The following is an 18373-nucleotide window of genomic DNA, read 5'->3' as shown; positions in this document are numbered from 1 at the left end:
CATGCCATGCATAAATATAATAAGGTTTTTCATAACCACGAATAACATTACTTTTTTTAAAATGATTCTAGTAATTAATTAAGGGAATAGCGAGACACGTTCCTTATAATGAGATGACAACACGAGCATATATTCCTTTAAATCACTTTTAATTAATGCCAATCATTTTCGTATATATGTGTGTATGTTGCTACACAAGTAAGAAGTATAGAAGAAGAGGAAGAAGAAGGTATAAAAAATGTCGGAGACTTTCAGAGTGTGCTTCTGTTGTAGCAGGAGCTTCAAGGAGAAAAACGAGGCAGCCACCAGGGAGCAATAAAGAGACTCTTTGAAGCATACTCAAGAAACGGGAAGATGTCATCCGATGACCTTCTAAGGTTTGTGAGTGAAGTCCAAGGAGAAGGCCACGCAGGGATGGACTACGTGCAGGATATCTTCAACAGCGTTAAACACCACAACGTGTTTACATACATGGGTTTGTTCTCATCTCAACGCCTTCTATCGCTACCTATTTAGCGATACAAAACTCTCCTCTTCCCTTGTCTCGCCAGGTGATGTTCTATCATTTATTATTTTTTCTTTGATCACAACATAATTTAACTGACAGAACTTGTGGGCGGTACTTACTTACTTTATAAAGGTGCACCATGATATGAAGGCCCCGTTATCGCATTACTATGTGTACACGGGACACAACTCTTACTTGACTGGGAACCAAGTGAACAGCAGAAGCAGCGTAGAGCCGATCGTGCAGTCTCTGAGAAAAGGTGTAAAAGTGATCGAGCTTGATTTATGGCCTAACCCTTCTGGAAACGCTGCTGAAGTTCGTCATGGGGGACGCTTACATCGCATGAGGATTTGCAGAAATGTCTCAACGCCATAAAGGACAATGCGTTTCATGTGTCTGATTATCCAGTCATAGTCACTCTCGAAGATCATTTGCCACCCAATCTTCAAGGGAAAGTTGCTAAGGTGAAAGATAATCTTCTTTTTTTTTTTTTTTTTTTTTGCAGAACAGAGGAGATACCATTATACCATTTTTTGTGTGTATGGTGTTGTAGATGTTAACTAGAACATTCAGAGGGATGCTGTTCCGTTATGACTCAGAGAGTTGTAAGCATTTTCCATCACCAGAAGAACTTAAGAAGAAGATTCTGATTTCTACAAAGCCTCCAAAGGAGTATCTTGAGAGCCAAGCTATTCAGTCCTCCTCCTCCTCCTCAAGAAGAACTCCAATAGATAGAGCCACTTCCTGGAGCGTAAGAACGCCAAAGATTTTTAAATTCGATTTTGCAAACATTCTAAAGCGTTTCTTTGTTGTCACAGGGCAATGCTAATATGTCATGGAGAGGAGAAAGCAAGATTCGTGAAGATGATGCAGAAGAAGAAGAGGAGGAGGAGAGTGAAGCTGTTGGATATAGAGACTTGATCGCGATTCAAGCTGGGAACTGCAAAAGCGGGTTGGAGGATTGCTTGAGAGATGATCCAGAGAAGCCTCGAAGGATAAGCGTGAATGAGCAGTGGCTAGAGAATGTGGTTAGAACCAGAGGAAGCGATGTTGTAAGGTAAAAATATATATATAGAGAGAGAGTCAGTGAGATGTGATGAAACCAAAACCACCTATTGAAGCTTTTTGAACAGGTTTACACAGAGGAATCTAATGAGGATATATCCAAAGGGAACAAGAGTGGACTCATCAAATTACGACCCTCATGTGGGATGGACACACGGTGCTCAAATGGTTGCTTTTAACATGCAAGTAAGTACGTAGCTCTATCATTGACACAGAATGAATGGTGCATATACTGTTGTTTTAATATATATATATATATATATTTAAAAATGGGTTGAAAAGGGACATGGGAAGCAACTATGGATAATGCAAGGAATGTTCAGAGCTAATGGTGGATGTGGCTACGTTAAAAAACCTGGCATTCTGCTAGACACGAAGAGACTCTTTGACCCAAGCAAAATGCTTCCCATAAAGACCACTCTTAAGTTGAAAATCTACACAGGCGAAGGATGGGATTTGGATTTCCCTCAGACACACTTCGATCAGTACTCTCCTCCTGATTTCTTCGTCAAGGTTGGAATTGCAGGAGTTCCCAGGGACACGGTCTCTTACAGAACCGAAACAGCAGTTGATCAGTGGTTTCCTATATGGAGGGAAGAGTTTCTGTTTCAGCTCTCTGTTCCAGAGCTGGCACTTGTGTGGTTCAGAGTCCAAGATTACGACAATGACACCCAAAATGATTTCGCAGGACAGACATGTCTTCCACTCCCTGAACTTAAGTCCGGAGTAAGAGCCGTCCGTCTTCATGATCGAGCAGGAAAGCCTTACAAGAACTCTAGGCTTCTCGTCAGCTTCTACTTTGACCCTCCTTTCACCTTCTGACTTTCTTGTTTTTCTCTTTCTTTCTCAGATCAATTTTCTTAAAATAAGCAGAAGCTACTTGCAATAGTATAATCATTTGTCTGTAATATTTAGAGAAATAATAATAATGTGATGGTTTCTTTTTATTATCCTCTTTCACTAATGATAAGCTTTTCCTCTTCATAATAATATAATTTAATTGAGTGTAAAGATTCGATTTTAATTACTGTAGCCGCCTGCTTAGAACTGAGTGCCTTTGTCTTCCACCTCCACAATTTTGTATTTAAATATATATAAACAACAGAGGAAGAAAACACATAGCTTCTTCGCTTTCTAAGATCATCATCAACCATGGAAGAAGAAGGCACAGTAGATATAGTCATCGTTGGCGCAGGAATCTCCGGCCTTTCAACCGCCGTTGGACTCGATAGGTATGTGTTTGTTGTGAAAGTAGCTTTGATGAGTTAAAGTAAGAGTGAAGTTAATAAAAGTGGTGTCTTCAACTCTCTCACAGGCTTGGGATTAGAAGCATGGTGCTGGAATCTTCAGATAAGCTGAGAGCCACAGGATTCGCATTTACAACTTGGTTCAACGCTTGGAAGGCTATGGAAGCTCTCGGCGTTTCTCAGCATATTCGCCATCTCCATGATCTCCTTCAAGGGTATGGTTTCATCATCACACTATTATCCTTCATATCAACTCTGTAACTTGACAACTCTTTATCTTTGATGCAACATGCAGGTGGGTGGTGGGACACATCTCCCCAGGAAATCCTTCTAAAGAAATGCTCTTTCCAAAATCCGAGTATGTTTCTTCCTTCCTTCTTCTTCTGCTCTTCACAAAAAAAAAACATGTTTAATTGTTTTTATCAGAGAATACGAGTCTAGATGCGTACAGAGGAAGGTGCTGTTAGAGACTCTAGCGGATGAGTTGCCTCAAGGGACCATAAGGTTTTCGTCAAAGGTTGTTCACATCGAATTGTCTGGATACTACAAGATGGTTCATCTCTCTGATGGAACTATTCTCAAAACCAAGGTACTTGTCCTCCTACTCTGTAAATGATCTGCTCCTGCCGGCTGAAGACTGATTTTTGGTGTGTTGTGAACCACATTGTTCAGGTATTGGTAGGGTGTGATGGTGTGAAATCAGTGGTTGGTAAGTGGCTAGGCTTCAAGAATCCGGTTAAAACTGCCAGGTTAGCAATCCGAGGACTCACACATTATCCACAAGGCCACGGATTTGGGAAAAAGTTCTTCCAGTTTTATGGCAATGGTGTTCGCTCGGGTTTTATCCCCTGTGATCCCAACACTGTCTACTGGTTCCTAACCCACACTTGTACTGAATTAGGTAAACTGAACTAACTCTTCCCTTGAGATATTTTATCATCCTCTCCTCTGCTGTCACACTGACTCTTTTACTTGGGCTTGGTTGGTTAGATAAGGAGAAAAATCCCGAAAACCTCAAAGAGTTTGTGCTGAACAAGCTCAAAGACTTGCCTGAAAACATTAAGAGTGTGGTGGAGACCACAGATCTTGATAGCATGGTGATGTCTCGACTCAAGTACCGACCCCCGTGGCAACTCTTATGGGCAAACATAGCAAAAGACAACGTATGCGTTGCAGGGGATGCACTTCACCCAATGACTCCTGATATCGGACAAGGCGGTTGCTCGGCAATGGAGGATGGAGTGATCCTGGCTCGTTGTCTAGGTGAAGCAATGAAAGGGAAAGGTGAAAGAGAGGAAGAGTATAAGAGGATTGAACAAGGATTAAAGAAGTATGCAGGAGAAAGGAAATGGAGAAGCATAGATTTGATAACAACGGCATATACAGTAGGATTCATACAGCAGAGCACAGGGAAGTGGATGAACCTGTTAAGAGACAAGTTCTTGTCCTCTTTCCTTTCTCGGTTGCTGCTGAAAAAGGCTCATTTCGACTGCGGAAGCCTACTTGTCCCATGATGAGAAAGCAAAGCAGGAATGCTCTGCTGTGTGTGTGTGTGTGTTTATTTTTCTATAAATCCGTGTTGATAGAATAGTCTCAATCAACTAAATAAAGTCGCAAAGGCAAAAGGAAGTGTAATAAATAGAAAGCTCTCATCACAGATATAGAAAAGATTAAAAACAAATTTGAAGAGCGAAACGATAAAGATAAAAGAGGGAGGGGGGGTCAGTTGAAAGAGTAAGAGGTAACAATGTTGGGAGAAGGATGGGGAAGTGATCTTTTTGCCAGGAACATGGAAAGGGTTTGAGACGGCATCCACGTATGCGGCGTGGAACTTCCTGAAGAACTGTGCAGAAGAAGAAGAAGAAGAAACGATTAGAAGAAAACGAAAGTATCAATCACCCAAATTAAAAATAAAAAAAAACATACACTTGTGACATGGGTGTCTGGGACATCCAAATCAGTAGTGACCATGATGAACTTCACTTTTGTATTAGTCAAGTAACCATAACTACACCAACCAAATGCAGTGAGTGAGCTTTGAGTGAGCTTTGAGTGATTAATAAGTGGTTGAGTGGTGGGTAAAGCAGACCAAGAAAAGCCTCCTTCAGTCTTGTTTCTGACTTGCTTCTCGGATTGTTCACTCGCTCATCGATGACATCGAGGGAGCAATGGACGATGTGGTGGAGCTTAAGCGCATCTTCAGCTTCCGTGAAGCTCTCTATGTATAGCGGATTGTTCTGTTCCCAATTTTTATGTTCAAAGAAAAAATGGACGCATTGTCAGAATTGTTCGATCCGATCAGATCTGAATCAATCTCAAATCAAATCAAATCAAAACCTGGTGGCCCACGACGGCGACGCACACGATCATCTTTCTCCTCCGATTTCCCACGTTTCAATCAAATCTCGTCTGAGCTCAGCAGTTGGGCTGGGTTTTACTTTTAATTAATTTTTCCTATTTTTCGGCCTTTTCTAAAGTTCGCCCACTAGTACGACTGATTGAAAAACTCAGCCTAATAAGGGTCCATCCGAGGCCTATTAGTAGAGTGAGACCAAATTTGGTGGGGGTATTGGATTTAGAAATTGAAGTTAATTGGAAGGAATCAGACTTTCCATTCAAAATTTTATGTTATTCATTCATGGATTTTACAAATTCTTTGAAATTCTTCTGTTATTGGATATAGTTATTTTCTAATCCATTAAATGTGTTATTCGATTTTTGGTGGATTGTGTGATAATTATATTTAATTTAATGGAAAATTTCCTAAAAGTTATGAAGAACCAGTTCTCTGTGTTCAGGTTGAGATTTGAATATGATTTTTTTATATTTTCTTTATATATATATATATATATACGTTAAAATTAATGATCATTATAATATGAGAGATTTGAAAACATAATTTTCATTATTGACAAATGATTAGAAAATATATTATATCCTAATTTATGTTTCTATCCAACTGTCTTATCCTTAAATGGGTTCACTACATAGTAATACATGATTAATTCCATTATTTAGTCCTTCATTAGTTAAGTTTTAATTCAGTTTTTTTTAAGTTATTTTTATATAGAAAACAAAAATAATTAAAGTTTTTGTCTGTCAAAATTTTATAAAGTTTTTCTCTGCATGTAAAAAATTATGTCATAAATTTAGACGAATTGATATAAATCAGATTTATTTGAATTCTTTTAAAATCCAAAACATCAGAATTAGACAATTCTTATCAAATATTTTAGGATATCTTTAAAGTTCTTATTTATATCTTCAATTCAATTCTGTTAGAATCAGTTAAATTTTGCAATCCAATACCACCTCATAAAAGTCAAAAGACTGGTCAAAGGTCGGTTACGTTGTCGGTGTGACTAGGAAGTTAATCCAAAAAAAAACGATTACATTTGGTCGGTTACAACCAACCCAAATGTAAAATAAAAATATATCAAAATATTAATATATTTAGAGAAACAAAATATCATGGTTAAATTCAAAGAAGAAAATGCAATCTAAATGAAACCAACCTAAATGTAAAATTAAAAAAAATATCAAAATATCAAAATATTAATATAACTAAACCAACCGGATGTTACATATACAAAATCACATGTTTAATCCATTACTATAATATTATTAATATAAATTATGCATACAATTATTTAAACTGAAAGTAAAAATAATAATCAGCAATTATAATATATATTTACAAAAATATTTATATCCGTGCATGAGAACGAAAAATCACCTAGTTCTGTCAATAAATCAAATGCTTTTAGTCGAGAAGATGACACAAGACTACAGAGTTAAAAGCAAATATCTAAAACTCAAGGGAGGAGAAAACTGAAGTTTGAGCATAAAATGGTTGTGGTTACAAGAGGTTGAGCTCCATGTTTTTTTTTTTAACTCAAATTATCAAACTTAAGAGCAGCTTCATCGACATTATATCTGAGATGGAAATCTAAAGCAATTAATACTTATATTTTAGTCTAACTAAATTATCGAAATTGTTTTTTATTAATATTTAGGAAATGAAACCACTTATTGTTAAACATATGACAAAGAAAGTTTCACCGGATATTAAAGAATCTTGTTTAAGAAACTTACTTTTCCTTTCTTAATTTTTTTTTTTTTTAATTATTGAGATATCTATCGAGTATCTTCTGTTATCGAGTAATTTCTGTTGGGCATTAGAGCATCATTATCTTCACCTTTTAAGTGGGTTTTTAAAAGGTGAGTTCCACAATTTTGTTAAAACTCATCTCTTCCTCTTCTTCGGTAAAAGGCAAGTTCGTGTACTGTTCGCAGATCACACTGACATGTGGTTACCTGCGATTGATTAGTTTTAATTTTTTTTTAAATCAGATTAAAAAAATAAGAACCCCAAATGGAGTTTTAAGGATAATGATGCTCTTATGTTCTAAGAACAATAAAATTTATATGTATAAATTTAACATAAGAATTTGACCAAAAAGAAAGAAAAACATAAGAACTCAAAAGGATTAGAAATAGACTGCTGTACTTTATAAAGAGACACACACATATAGTGCCATAATAATAATATCTATTCAAGATTAATGCTTTTGGTGAGTGAAGTAGTCCACAAAATGCTGATCAGTTAATAAAAAAAAGCAGTAGTAATCTACAAAAAAAAAGAGAGAGAAAGAAAGACTTGCTTCTTTTGTTTTGTTTTTGAGAGAGACTTTTTTTTAACTGATTTTTTGAGAGAGACTTGTTCAGACAAAGTTTCCGAGCTTCCCTCTATAACCATGGAAATCCTACAAACATGGGAACATTTATATATTACGAGTTTCAATCTTCATACACAAAACAAAACGATTAAAAAATAATAATAATTATAAGAATGAAGTCAAAAACAATATATTTGATAGGATTTCTGGTTCTAATTTTGCTTTGTTTAAAGGCAGGCTATGCAAAAAAAGAAGATAATGATGAGAATAAAAAGAAGACGAATAAGAAAGGAGTAACATACGATGGAACTTCGTTAATTATAAATGGAAAAAGAGAGCTTCTGTACTCTGGCTCTGTTCATTACCCTCGAAGCACACCAGATGTAAGCAGAGAGCTAATCATATATATGCCTATTGCCCGACAACACACTTTATATATCATGGATCTGAATTTATTTTTGTTTCAGATGTGGCCCAGTATAATCGAAAAAGCTAGAGTTGGAAGACTAAACACCATCCAAACTTATGTTTTCTGGAATGTGCATGAGCCTGAACAAGGAAAGGTTATCATAGAATTATTAGGTTTTTTTGATGGTTGATCTTTTTTAAAAATCATTGTGCTTAAATGGGATAAGTTATAATGGGTTCCAGTGGGATTTCAAAGGGAGGTTCGATCTGGTGAAGTTCATCAAGCTGATCCATGAAAAAGGTCTGTATGTCACTATCAGACTTGGACCGTTTATCCAAGCCGAATGGAACCACGGGTATGAAACAAAGATTCAAACTCAAAAGTGATACATACATAACATATAACTTCATTTCGTTCTTATATATATATATATATATATATATATATATATATATATATATATATATATATATAGTGTGTGTGTGTATGAAACAAAGATTCAAACTCAAAAGTGATACATACATAATATATAACTTCATTTCGTTCTTATATATATATATATATATATATGCTAATGAACTCGTATAATTTTCAGAGGGTTGCCGGTTTGGCTACGGGAGGTCCCGGATGTTTACTTTCGTACAGATAATGAACCTTTCAAGGTAAAAATTATTTTAACCATATATAGAGGCTTGCTTTTATGTAGTAATTTTCTGAAATCTGATGGAAATGAAGGAGCACACAGAGAGATATGTGAGGAAAATACTTGGGATATTGAAAGAAGAGAAACTATTCGCTTCACAAGGAGGTCCAATCATTTTAGGACAGGTATATGTAGTGAGCAAAAAAAGTGATGTTAAGGAAAACATTCAAATTAAGCTCTCAAAATGGCAGATAGAGAACGAGTACAATGCGGTAAGGCTAGCATACAAGGAGGACGGAGAGAGATATATAGAATGGGCAGCGAATTTGGTGGAGTCGATGAATCTGGGAATCCCATGGGTTATGTGCAAACAAGACAATGCTCCTGGCAATATTATTAATGCTTGTAATGGAAGGCATTGCGGAGACACTTTCCCTGGACCAAAAAGACCCGATATGCCTTCCCTTTGGACCGAGAACTGGACTACTCAGTACGTTTGTAATCTTTTTTTTTGTAACAACAAGTACGTTTGTATTCGTGCATGCATTTCTCAATTCAGTTCATCTCTCTCTCATGGACTCAAAACTATATATATAATCTGTTATATATTTCTCCAGGTTTCGAGTTTTTGGGGATCCTCCAACAAATAGAAGATCGGAGGATATTGCATTCGCAGTTTCTAGATTCTTCTCTAAGAATGGAACTCATGTCAACTACTACATGGTACGTACGTTAACCTCAAGTGTGTACCTGAATATATATGTGTGCGAGAATGAGACACACCTCTGTTTGTTTCTGTGTGCAGTACCATGGTGGAACAAACTTCGGACGCACGTCTGCTCATTTCGTTACCACTCGTTACTACGACCATGCCCCACTTGACGAATACGGTAATATAATTAAGGGCAAACCCGGCCGGTTTAGAGCATAATCATAAAGCTTTTTTTTGGTTAGGTATGGAGAAGGATCCCAAATACGGTCACCTGAGACATTTGCACAGAGCACTTGAATTGTGCAAGAAGGCACTCTTGTGGGGTCACCATCGTTTCCAGAAACTTGGTCCCGACACCGAGGTCAGGTTACCCTATTTAACCCCCATTTAATATCTCTCTATCCGGTTATCACAACGGTCCGGTTTTGGGGGGTTTTGTGCAGGTTAGGTACTACGAGCAGCCAGGGACAAATGTCTGTGCGGCTTTCTTAGCGAACAACAACACAAGAGAACCTAACACTGTCAAATTCAAAGGTCAGAAGTTCGTTTTACCGTCTCGTTCCATCAGCATCTTACCTGACTGTAAAACCGTCGTCTACAACACTGCGCAGGTAATCTCCGGTCCAAGTTTTTTTTACATTTTAGGGACAAACCAGAGGAATCTATTCTATTTTAAAAAAAAAATTGTTGTGAAACAGATAGTGGCGCAACACAGTTGGAGAAATTTTGTAAAGTCGAAGAAGAACAGCAAAGGTCTAAAATTTGACATGTATAGTGAGAATGTTCCTTCCAAACTCAAAGGTGATACCTTGATTCCTGGGGAGCTTTATTTCTTAACCAAGGACAAAACTGACTATGCTTGGTACACCACTAGGTAGGTAACTTCTTTCACAAGCAACATATTTTTCTTTTTTTTATTTTATTTTATTTCGATGCCTTTTGATTCCATAAATGAATACGAATACAGCATAAAGATTAAAGAAGATGACTTGCCAGACAAGAAAGGTGTTAAGACGATACTGAGAGTAGCGAGTCTTGGTCACGCGGCTATCGTTTACGTTAATGGAGAATACGTAGGGAATAAGCATGGAAGCCACGAAATGAAGAGCTTCGTTTTCAAAAAACCGGTTAAACTTAAACCTGGAGATAACCACATTTCTATATTGGGTGTACTAACCGGATTCCCTGTGAGTATTTATTTATAGGAAACATTTGTTCAAAAAAAAAAAAAAAAGGAAACATTATTCAAGAATATTTGAGAGAGTGTGTGTATATCATCTTGTGACACCAAATGTGGATTTTCTTAAAATAATAATAATTACAGGACAGTGGATCATACATGGAGAAGAGGTTTGCCGGTCCACGTGGTGCTTCCATCATCGGTTTGAAGTCGGGAGAGCGTGATTTAACTGAGAATAATCACTGGGGACATCTGGTACGTACGTGTTACGTGTATATTAATATATATTGTCAAAATGATAGTAATGTATCTGTGACAAAAGACAATGTCTTGGTAGTTTACAAAAAAAAAAAAAGACAATGTCTTGGTTTGTTGATGTATAATGAAACCGGTTTGTTCTTGAAGGCCGGTTTAGAAGGTGAAAAGAAAGAGGTGTACGCAGAAAAAGGATCCAAGAATGTCAAATGGGTGAAAAATGGTGAACGCAAGCCTCTTACGTGGTACAAGGTACACACACCCTACTACACATCAACTTAGAAAAACATTAATTGTCTTGTAACTAAATGTTTTTTGTCATAAAATCTTTATATATATATATATATAATGGATTTATTATTTACAGACTTACTTTGAGACACCAGAGGGAGAGAACACGGTTGCGATTAGAATGAAGGGAATGGGAAAAGGATTGATTTGGGTGAATGGGATTGGGATAGGGAGATACTGGATGTCTTTCCTTTCTCCTATTGGACAGCCAACTCAATCCGAGTAAGTTCTCTAGAGGAGCTGGTGCCCTGTGACTTGATAGAGAAAATTTGTGATGGTAACATATCTATAATACAGGTATCATATACCAAGAACTTTCATGAAGAAAAAGGAGAAGAATATGCTTGTCATTTTTGAAGAAGAACCAGGTGTGAAACTTGAAGCTATTGATTTCGTGTTAGTGAATAGAGACACCATATGTAGTTTCGTGGAAGAGAATTATCCAGCTTCAGTGAAATATTGGAAGAGAGAAGGGCCTAATATAGTTCCAAGAAACAAAGATATGAGGTTGAAGTCACTCATCAAGTGTCCTCCTGAGAAACAGATTGTATCCGTAGAATTTGCAAGTTTTGGAGATCCCACAGGAACTTGTGGAAATTTCACAATGGGAAAATGCTCTGCATCCAAGTCCAAAGAAGTGGTGGAAAAGGTAATGCGGTGATAGAAGTAGTTTTAGGATATATTATTTTGGTTGATTTTAACTAAAGTGAGTTTTGTGTCACAGAAATGTTTGGGAAAGAGTCGTTGTTCAATAGTAGTAGAAAGAGAGACATTTGAAGACAAAAAGTGTCCAGAGATAGTTAAGACGTTGGCAGTGCAAGTGAAGTGTGAGAAGAAACAAGGAAATGAGCAGAAAAGTGATGATGAAGAGGAAGACGATGATGAAGAAGAAGAAGAAAAGGAAAGGGAGGGAAAGAATCAAGATTTAAAAGATAGGGAAAAGCAAAAGCAAGATCATTAATTAAACAAGAGTTGCTATCTCTTTGAGTTTTGATCTAATCTAAATAAAATTTCACTTTGTGAAGCAAGCTGAAATGAAATGTTGAGTTTACTTATAGCTTGTGTTTTTTATTTGTTTCTCTATTTTGTGTTCTTTTTGTTTCTGCGTTGGGGACTAGATAAGGCCACCAGCAACGGTAAAAACATATGAATCTTTAGCTCAAAAAAATTAGTACAAAATGATGTAGGTCCCACTTTTTTTTTGTTTTGGTGCCTATAAAACCTCTTCCATTCTTTCGGTAAGGATCAATCTTCTAGAGGGACGTTACTGTGCGCGGAGCTTCAAAACCTGTGATTGATTATCTTTTTTTTTTTTTAAGTTGAAAAAAATAATATAAAAATACATGGGTTATAGAGCCAACATAATATCACAATTGCTGCTGCTCTAATATAACTCTAGCTTTTGCTCTCGTTGATTGTTTGTTGTTCCTTTTTAAGCATAAGTATTTTCGTTTTAAGAGTGAAAGAAGAGCCTCAACTCTGAATTAACTTTTATTATTTAGTCTAAAATATGTTTACACTAAAATTATTTTGAAATTAGCATTTTGACATTAATAAATTATTATTTCATAAAAATTTATAAATTTTTACTTAGATTTGTATTAAAATTTTACAATAATAATAAACAAAAAGTTTGATAAACATTTAAAAAACTTTAAAGCTTCAACACAAAACATAACTTGAAAATAATAATTTATTAATGTCAAAATGCTAATTTCAAATAATTTTAGTGTAAACATATTTTAGACTAAATAATAAAAGTTAATATATTTAAAATTAACATCAACATATGATTAAATCAAAACAATGATATATTTATAATTTATTTATTAAATTCATCTGGATGGAAATAGAAATAAAGAAACGAGCATAAAATTCATTGAGATAATTCATCTATATGGTTTATTTGGATGGAAAAACGAACAGTTCCTAAAATCTAAATAAATCATTTAGATAAATCATATAAATAGAGATGAAAATGACAAATGGAGAAACAAATATCCCCAAAATTGAATCTTCAACAGTAATATATATAGATTTCACGTTGAACAATTCTGGTTAGATATCCGCTATATACTCGAATCTATCATCTCATCCAAAACTTAATTTGTCATAACTGATGATTTCCGTTGACGTGGTTTTGTGTATTTTTAATCTTTTCCTTTCTGTAAAAAAATAGTGGTTTTGTATAATATAATTTCATCACTGTCCTAGAAATTAGAGATATATAATAAAACTTAACATAATACATATTACATCTATGCTTATTTATATAAGTAGATATGTGTGATTGTTGTGACCATTTTTGTATCCTTTACCATTCACCAATTCCAACTTATTTTCACGTATTTGCAAGGGAACACGTCATAAAAGTATCTTACTCTGCTCAGAATAAAACCCATATTAGTTTACCGTGACATAATGCAGCGCTAGGATTAAAACACTTAAAAACAAATAACAACAAAAAGTGGAAGGTGAATCAAATCCCACGTCCCCAGTCACATATGAACCCTAAATAATACTAGTATTCAATTATCCAACTCATAAACATATCACTTACTCTAAGAAAATTACAAATTAATAACATATAGTACTATATATTATTATAAGGCATCTATAGTATACTTGACAAAAGAAAAAAAAAATTTGTTTTATCATCACACACCGCTCATTTTTTTACAATCCCATTAGATAAACACATATGTTAATTCTTTTACAAATATAGGTAAAGAATAATTCACCAGAACATAACTGTCTTTTTTACTTAAATATATATTTCCATGATGTTTAAAACGCTCTTTGTAAGTAGTGTCTTTTAGTTAGTTTTTGTGCAATATACTAGTTACGCTCTTTAATTTAATAAATTATAAAGAAAATAGAACAATAAATCAATTAATTAGGGTATTTGGTAAAAGTTAAAAAGTAATTTGAGGTTTGATTTGATTCAAATGAATATATCTTATGTTGCTGATTTGAAGAATCTTGGGCTCTAGCTGAGAACCTAGCCTTTTTTTTTTCAACTGCCCATCTTCATTAGATCAAGTGGTGATTCGACGAGCCGAGTCTCCGAAGAGCCCCTCCATCTGACCGGGTCTGATCTATATGGGAAAAGATGTAACCTCTCTTTTTTGCTTTTTTTGCTAGAACATCTGTCCGTCCATTCATGTTTCGGGGAATATGAGATAGTCTCACATCTTCAAAATCGTCTTGGAGATTCCGGAATATCCCGATCTCTGTCGTGAATGCTGGCCACTCCTCCGGTTTGTAATCATGTCCACCAGGTCCGTGCAGTCTGTCTCGAATCTTATCGTTGTTATCCTTATATTCCTCATACATGAAGCTGCCCCGAATAAACCTTCCATCTCAGCGTATAAAACTGACAGACTCTTGCTACATGCCCTTAATCCAAAGGATTCAGAGCCCATTTGGTCCTTGAAACTCCACCCTAAGCCACTAACACTACCATTATCAATCCATGAAGCATCAATTTGACAGATAGGGATTCGGGGTATACCTAGCCTTCTAGAAGAGCGCCATCATCATGCATGAAGTGAGTGGTTGTATAGATTTAAAAATTGAAATTCAACAACTCTCTCTTTTTCGTTTTTTCCATCTTTTTCAATAAACCATTATTAATTCAAATGTTCTCAAATTTTCCACCTAACTTACCAAATTTCACAATTTAGTTCAACTTTATGTTTAACACATATACAGTTACGCAAACATACAAGATAAATAATGTATTCTTCTACTATATACTACTGCCATCGTTTAACTGTGTTTCTTGCATCATAATCTCATCACTGTTACCAAAATACGATGGAAAGGACTAGTCTTATCAATTTATCATATTCTACAGAAAAATATACGTGATATATACGGTTAGCCGCTTAGCGCTATAATAACACTCCAGATATAAGGTTAAAATCCTTCCTACAATATTTTTTGTAACTCTTGGTTTTCAAGTCTGTCTAGTTTAAAATAACAAGAGGAGTCTGGTTAAAGAAAACCATGGTAAGTCAAGGTTCTAGAAGGCACATTCTTATTATATCCAAAAACTTTATATATCAGTATATAATATACACGCATATTCTGTTTGGTGGTTCTTGTTGTATATTTGTTTTTGTATACATATAAAAGAAGCATGACCATTATCACAATGGCCATCATTTGACAGAGATATTTAAAACAATATATTATGCAAGTTATACCATACCCACACATAATTAGTTATTTGGTAATGCTGTGTTTATCGAGTGATTGTAAATATGATTATATTATGAATTGGAAGAGTTTACATAATAAATTAGGGTTAAGATACTACCTCCATCCAAATATAAGATTTTTTTAGATGTTTCACACATATTAAGAAATAATAAAAACACATTTTCTAATCAGTTTGTATTTATTGTTTTATTCAATTTTTTAAAAATTGTTGTAATTAAACCAATTCCCACTTACCAATATTCAAACCTCTTCCTTAACCATTCACATTTGTGAAAAGGTAAAATTGTTTTTACCAAAAAATTGCATTTAAATAAATCATTATAAAAAGTAACTGCAAATTAGTTAATTTATATCTTAAAGAAAAAAATATTAATGTACAAAATTCTTCTTTGTGGAATAAGATTAAAACTTAGAAAATCTTACTTTTATGAATGGATGTAGTATATATTATCATTTTCAAACAATAATTAGCCTGATGCAGTCTATATACTAGACAAAAAAGCTGTTGACCAGTATAAACCACACAGCCTATAGTTGACCTGCACTTGAACAATATTACTCATTAACTTTACCACCAACCTCCACAACTTATATTTTCCCTCCTCTTCATTATTGATTAGTTTATATATAATATTATAATTAGGGCCAATTTCTGGCGGTAAAAACCATTAACAAAACTTCCAGTCTACTGAATTTCAGATTTTTTATATATATAATTATTTCGTAGCATGAGATATGAAAACTGTTTTAAATGGAAATGAAAAATAAAAGAAAATTGTTCGGTCTTATTTGAATATAAACGTATTATAAAAGTAGAGAGTAACCAAGTGGTCTTGGCCTAATGGTAAAGGGGTTCGGCTAGAGTTTCTACCACGAGTTCGATTCTATTTGGCCACCCAACATTTTAAGGATAAAAAAACACGGATCTTGCGGACCTCGTGGTGATTAGTTCTTGGGTCTAGAAAGCATTTGGAATCATACTACAGTTATAAAAAAAACAGAGAGTATGTACAAACAAGAGACTTTTTAGCTCTACTAAATTGCTGTCATGGTTATTAAACATAAAATTATCAAAGACCATGATGCCATATATGTCAACCTTCTCACTAATTGTACCAAAACGAAAGGCCACCATACACTACTACTCATTCAAATCCATCCCACCAAACTCACATCTAGAAGCAATTATAAGTTCAACTCTCTCTCTCTCTCTCTAACATCTAGAAGCAATTGTATATATGTATCTGTGTGTATATATGCCTCTTTAGCTTTATGTAAAACCTTATATAAACTATACACACCAAAGCTTTGAACCTTCAACCTAAACCCAAAATCCAAGTGACCCACCAAATGCTTCAATCCTCTTCCACTAAACAAAAAAACAACTTACCCCCTTCATACCCTTTTAGCCTAAACCTCGCTAAAAGCCAATCTTCGATATATATATAATAACAAGAACACACTTGATTAATTCATACCTCTTTATATATGTAAAATTTTCATATCAAGACATGAAGAAATAAAGATCTAACCTACAAAACAGAAATAAATAAAAAGGCATGGGAAGGTCACCGTGTTGTGAGAAAGCTCACACAAACAAAGGAGCATGGACAAAAGAAGAGGACGAGAGGCTCGTAGCTTACATTAAAGCACATGGCGAAGGCTGCTGGAGATCTCTCCCCAAAGCCGCCGGCCTTCTCCGGTGTGGCAAAAGCTGCCGTCTTCGGTGGATCAATTATCTCCGGCCTGACCTTAAGCGTGGAAACTTCACTGAAGAAGAGGACGAGCTCATCATCAAGCTCCATAGCCTTCTTGGCAACAAGTGAGTATACTTAATTAATATATAGTCTCTAGAGATATAGTCTCTAGAGATATATATGCAAAAATAAAAATAAAACTAACTTGGAATTTCGATATCTAAGCTTGTAGATATATTATTTTTTGTTGATATATATATATATAGATGGTCGCTTATTGCTGGGAGATTACCGGGAAGGACAGATAACGAGATAAAAAACTATTGGAACACACATATACGAAGGAAGCTTATAAACAGAGGGATTGATCCAACAACTCATAGACCAATCCAAGAATCATCAGCTTCTCAGGATTCTAAACCTATACACCTAGAAGAAATCACGAGTAACACCATTAATATCTCCTTTGCTTCTTCCTCTTCTACTCCAAAGATGGAAATATTCCAGGAAAGCACAAATTTTCCTGGAAAACAAGAGAAAATCTCAATGTTTACGTTCAAAGAAGAAAAAGACGAGTGTCCAGTAGAAGAGAAATGTCCAGATTTGAATCTTGAGCTCAGAATCAGTCTTCCTGATGTTGTTGATCATCGTCATCAAGGCTTGGTTGGAGAGGGAAAGATAACAACTCCACGCTGTTTCAAGTGCAGTTTAGGGATGATAACGGGATGGAGTGCAGATGCGGAAAAATGAGATGCGATGTAGTTGGAGGTAGCAACGGCAGTGGCAAGGAGAGTGACATGAGCAACGGGTTCGATTTTTTAGGGTTGGCTAAGAAAGAGACCTCCACTTGTCTTTTTGGTTTTAGAAGCTTGGAGATGAAATAAAATTGTCAATTTAGCCAAGGCGCGTAACTGTACAAACTCTTTTTTGTGCCTAGAGAATTGATTCCATGGTAAATTCTTCATCACTTTGTATGACAAATTTTACTGTTTTGATTTTATATATAGAACATTTTTTTTTGCTAAACATTTTTTTGAGATCGTATAGTATATAATTGTAAACATTCGATCATTTACAGATCAGATTTCATAGAGGAATCACCTAGAATTTGAGTTTCATAGTTGAAACGATTAAATTGACGTATAGGGATTGTAGATCGATCTCTACTTTTTATGAGAGTATAAAAAAATTGTACAATTATATAATTTCTTATGGTTGAGATTGAGATTAGTTTATGTGGTACGTAAGAGGTTCGTTGCCCAAAAACTAATTAACAATGTTGGAGATAAGCCAAATAAGGAGAAAAGTAATATGCTTCCATCACATAATAATCGGAGTATAAAGAGATGCTATTTTGTTAAGCTCTCTAATACAGGATTACGTCTCAAGAATGAAATGGAAATAAATCCAAGTAAGGTTTGCAGATAAGTTGTAGGAGAAAAAAATAATGTTAGATATAA

The 18373-nt window shown here is 35.0% G+C and overlaps 2 protein-coding genes and 3 pseudogenes across 2 annotated transcripts; 4 read left to right on the top strand and 1 right to left on the bottom strand.

The window, feature by feature from the left end:
- The first annotated feature begins 238 nt into the window (after positions 1 to 238).
- Positions 239 to 2461, top strand: LOC130504999 (phosphoinositide phospholipase C 3-like; annotated as a pseudogene).
- A 214-nt stretch (positions 2462 to 2675) lies between these two features.
- LOC130494765 (monooxygenase 2-like) lies at positions 2676 to 4472 on the top strand. The gene is made up of 6 exons (XM_056999604.1): positions 2676 to 2805; positions 2889 to 3035; positions 3116 to 3178; positions 3247 to 3409; positions 3493 to 3721; positions 3811 to 4472. Exons 1-6 carry the CDS (start codon positions 2726 to 2728, stop codon positions 4332 to 4334), a joined length of 1206 nt encoding a protein of 401 aa, XP_056855584.1. The 5' UTR covers positions 2676 to 2725; the 3' UTR covers positions 4335 to 4472.
- Positions 4439 to 5252, bottom strand: LOC130505000 (uncharacterized; annotated as a pseudogene).
- A 2420-nt stretch (positions 5253 to 7672) lies between these two features.
- Positions 7673 to 12003, top strand: LOC130504998 (beta-galactosidase 14-like). The gene is made up of 17 exons (XM_056999603.1): positions 7673 to 7882; positions 7967 to 8062; positions 8151 to 8263; positions 8504 to 8570; positions 8644 to 8736; positions 8803 to 9041; positions 9169 to 9274; positions 9357 to 9441; positions 9506 to 9624; positions 9707 to 9874; positions 9962 to 10137; positions 10231 to 10450; positions 10588 to 10698; positions 10849 to 10950; positions 11066 to 11211; positions 11287 to 11638; positions 11714 to 12003. Exons 1-17 carry the CDS (start codon positions 7673 to 7675, stop codon positions 11948 to 11950), a joined length of 2640 nt encoding a protein of 879 aa, XP_056855583.1. The 3' UTR covers positions 11951 to 12003.
- Positions 12004 to 16627: 4624 nt separating this feature from the next.
- Positions 16628 to 17797, top strand: LOC130504997 (transcription repressor MYB4-like; annotated as a pseudogene).
- Positions 17798 to 18373: the final 576 nt, after the last annotated feature.

The sequence above is a fragment of the Raphanus sativus genome, unplaced genomic scaffold, assembly GCF_000801105.2.
Source record: "Raphanus sativus cultivar WK10039 unplaced genomic scaffold, ASM80110v3 Scaffold1936, whole genome shotgun sequence".
In the NCBI taxonomy this organism is placed as follows: domain Eukaryota; kingdom Viridiplantae; phylum Streptophyta; class Magnoliopsida; order Brassicales; family Brassicaceae; genus Raphanus; species Raphanus sativus.
Note: the sequence above shows the minus strand (reverse complement) of the source record. Positions and strands in the feature narration are given on the sequence as shown.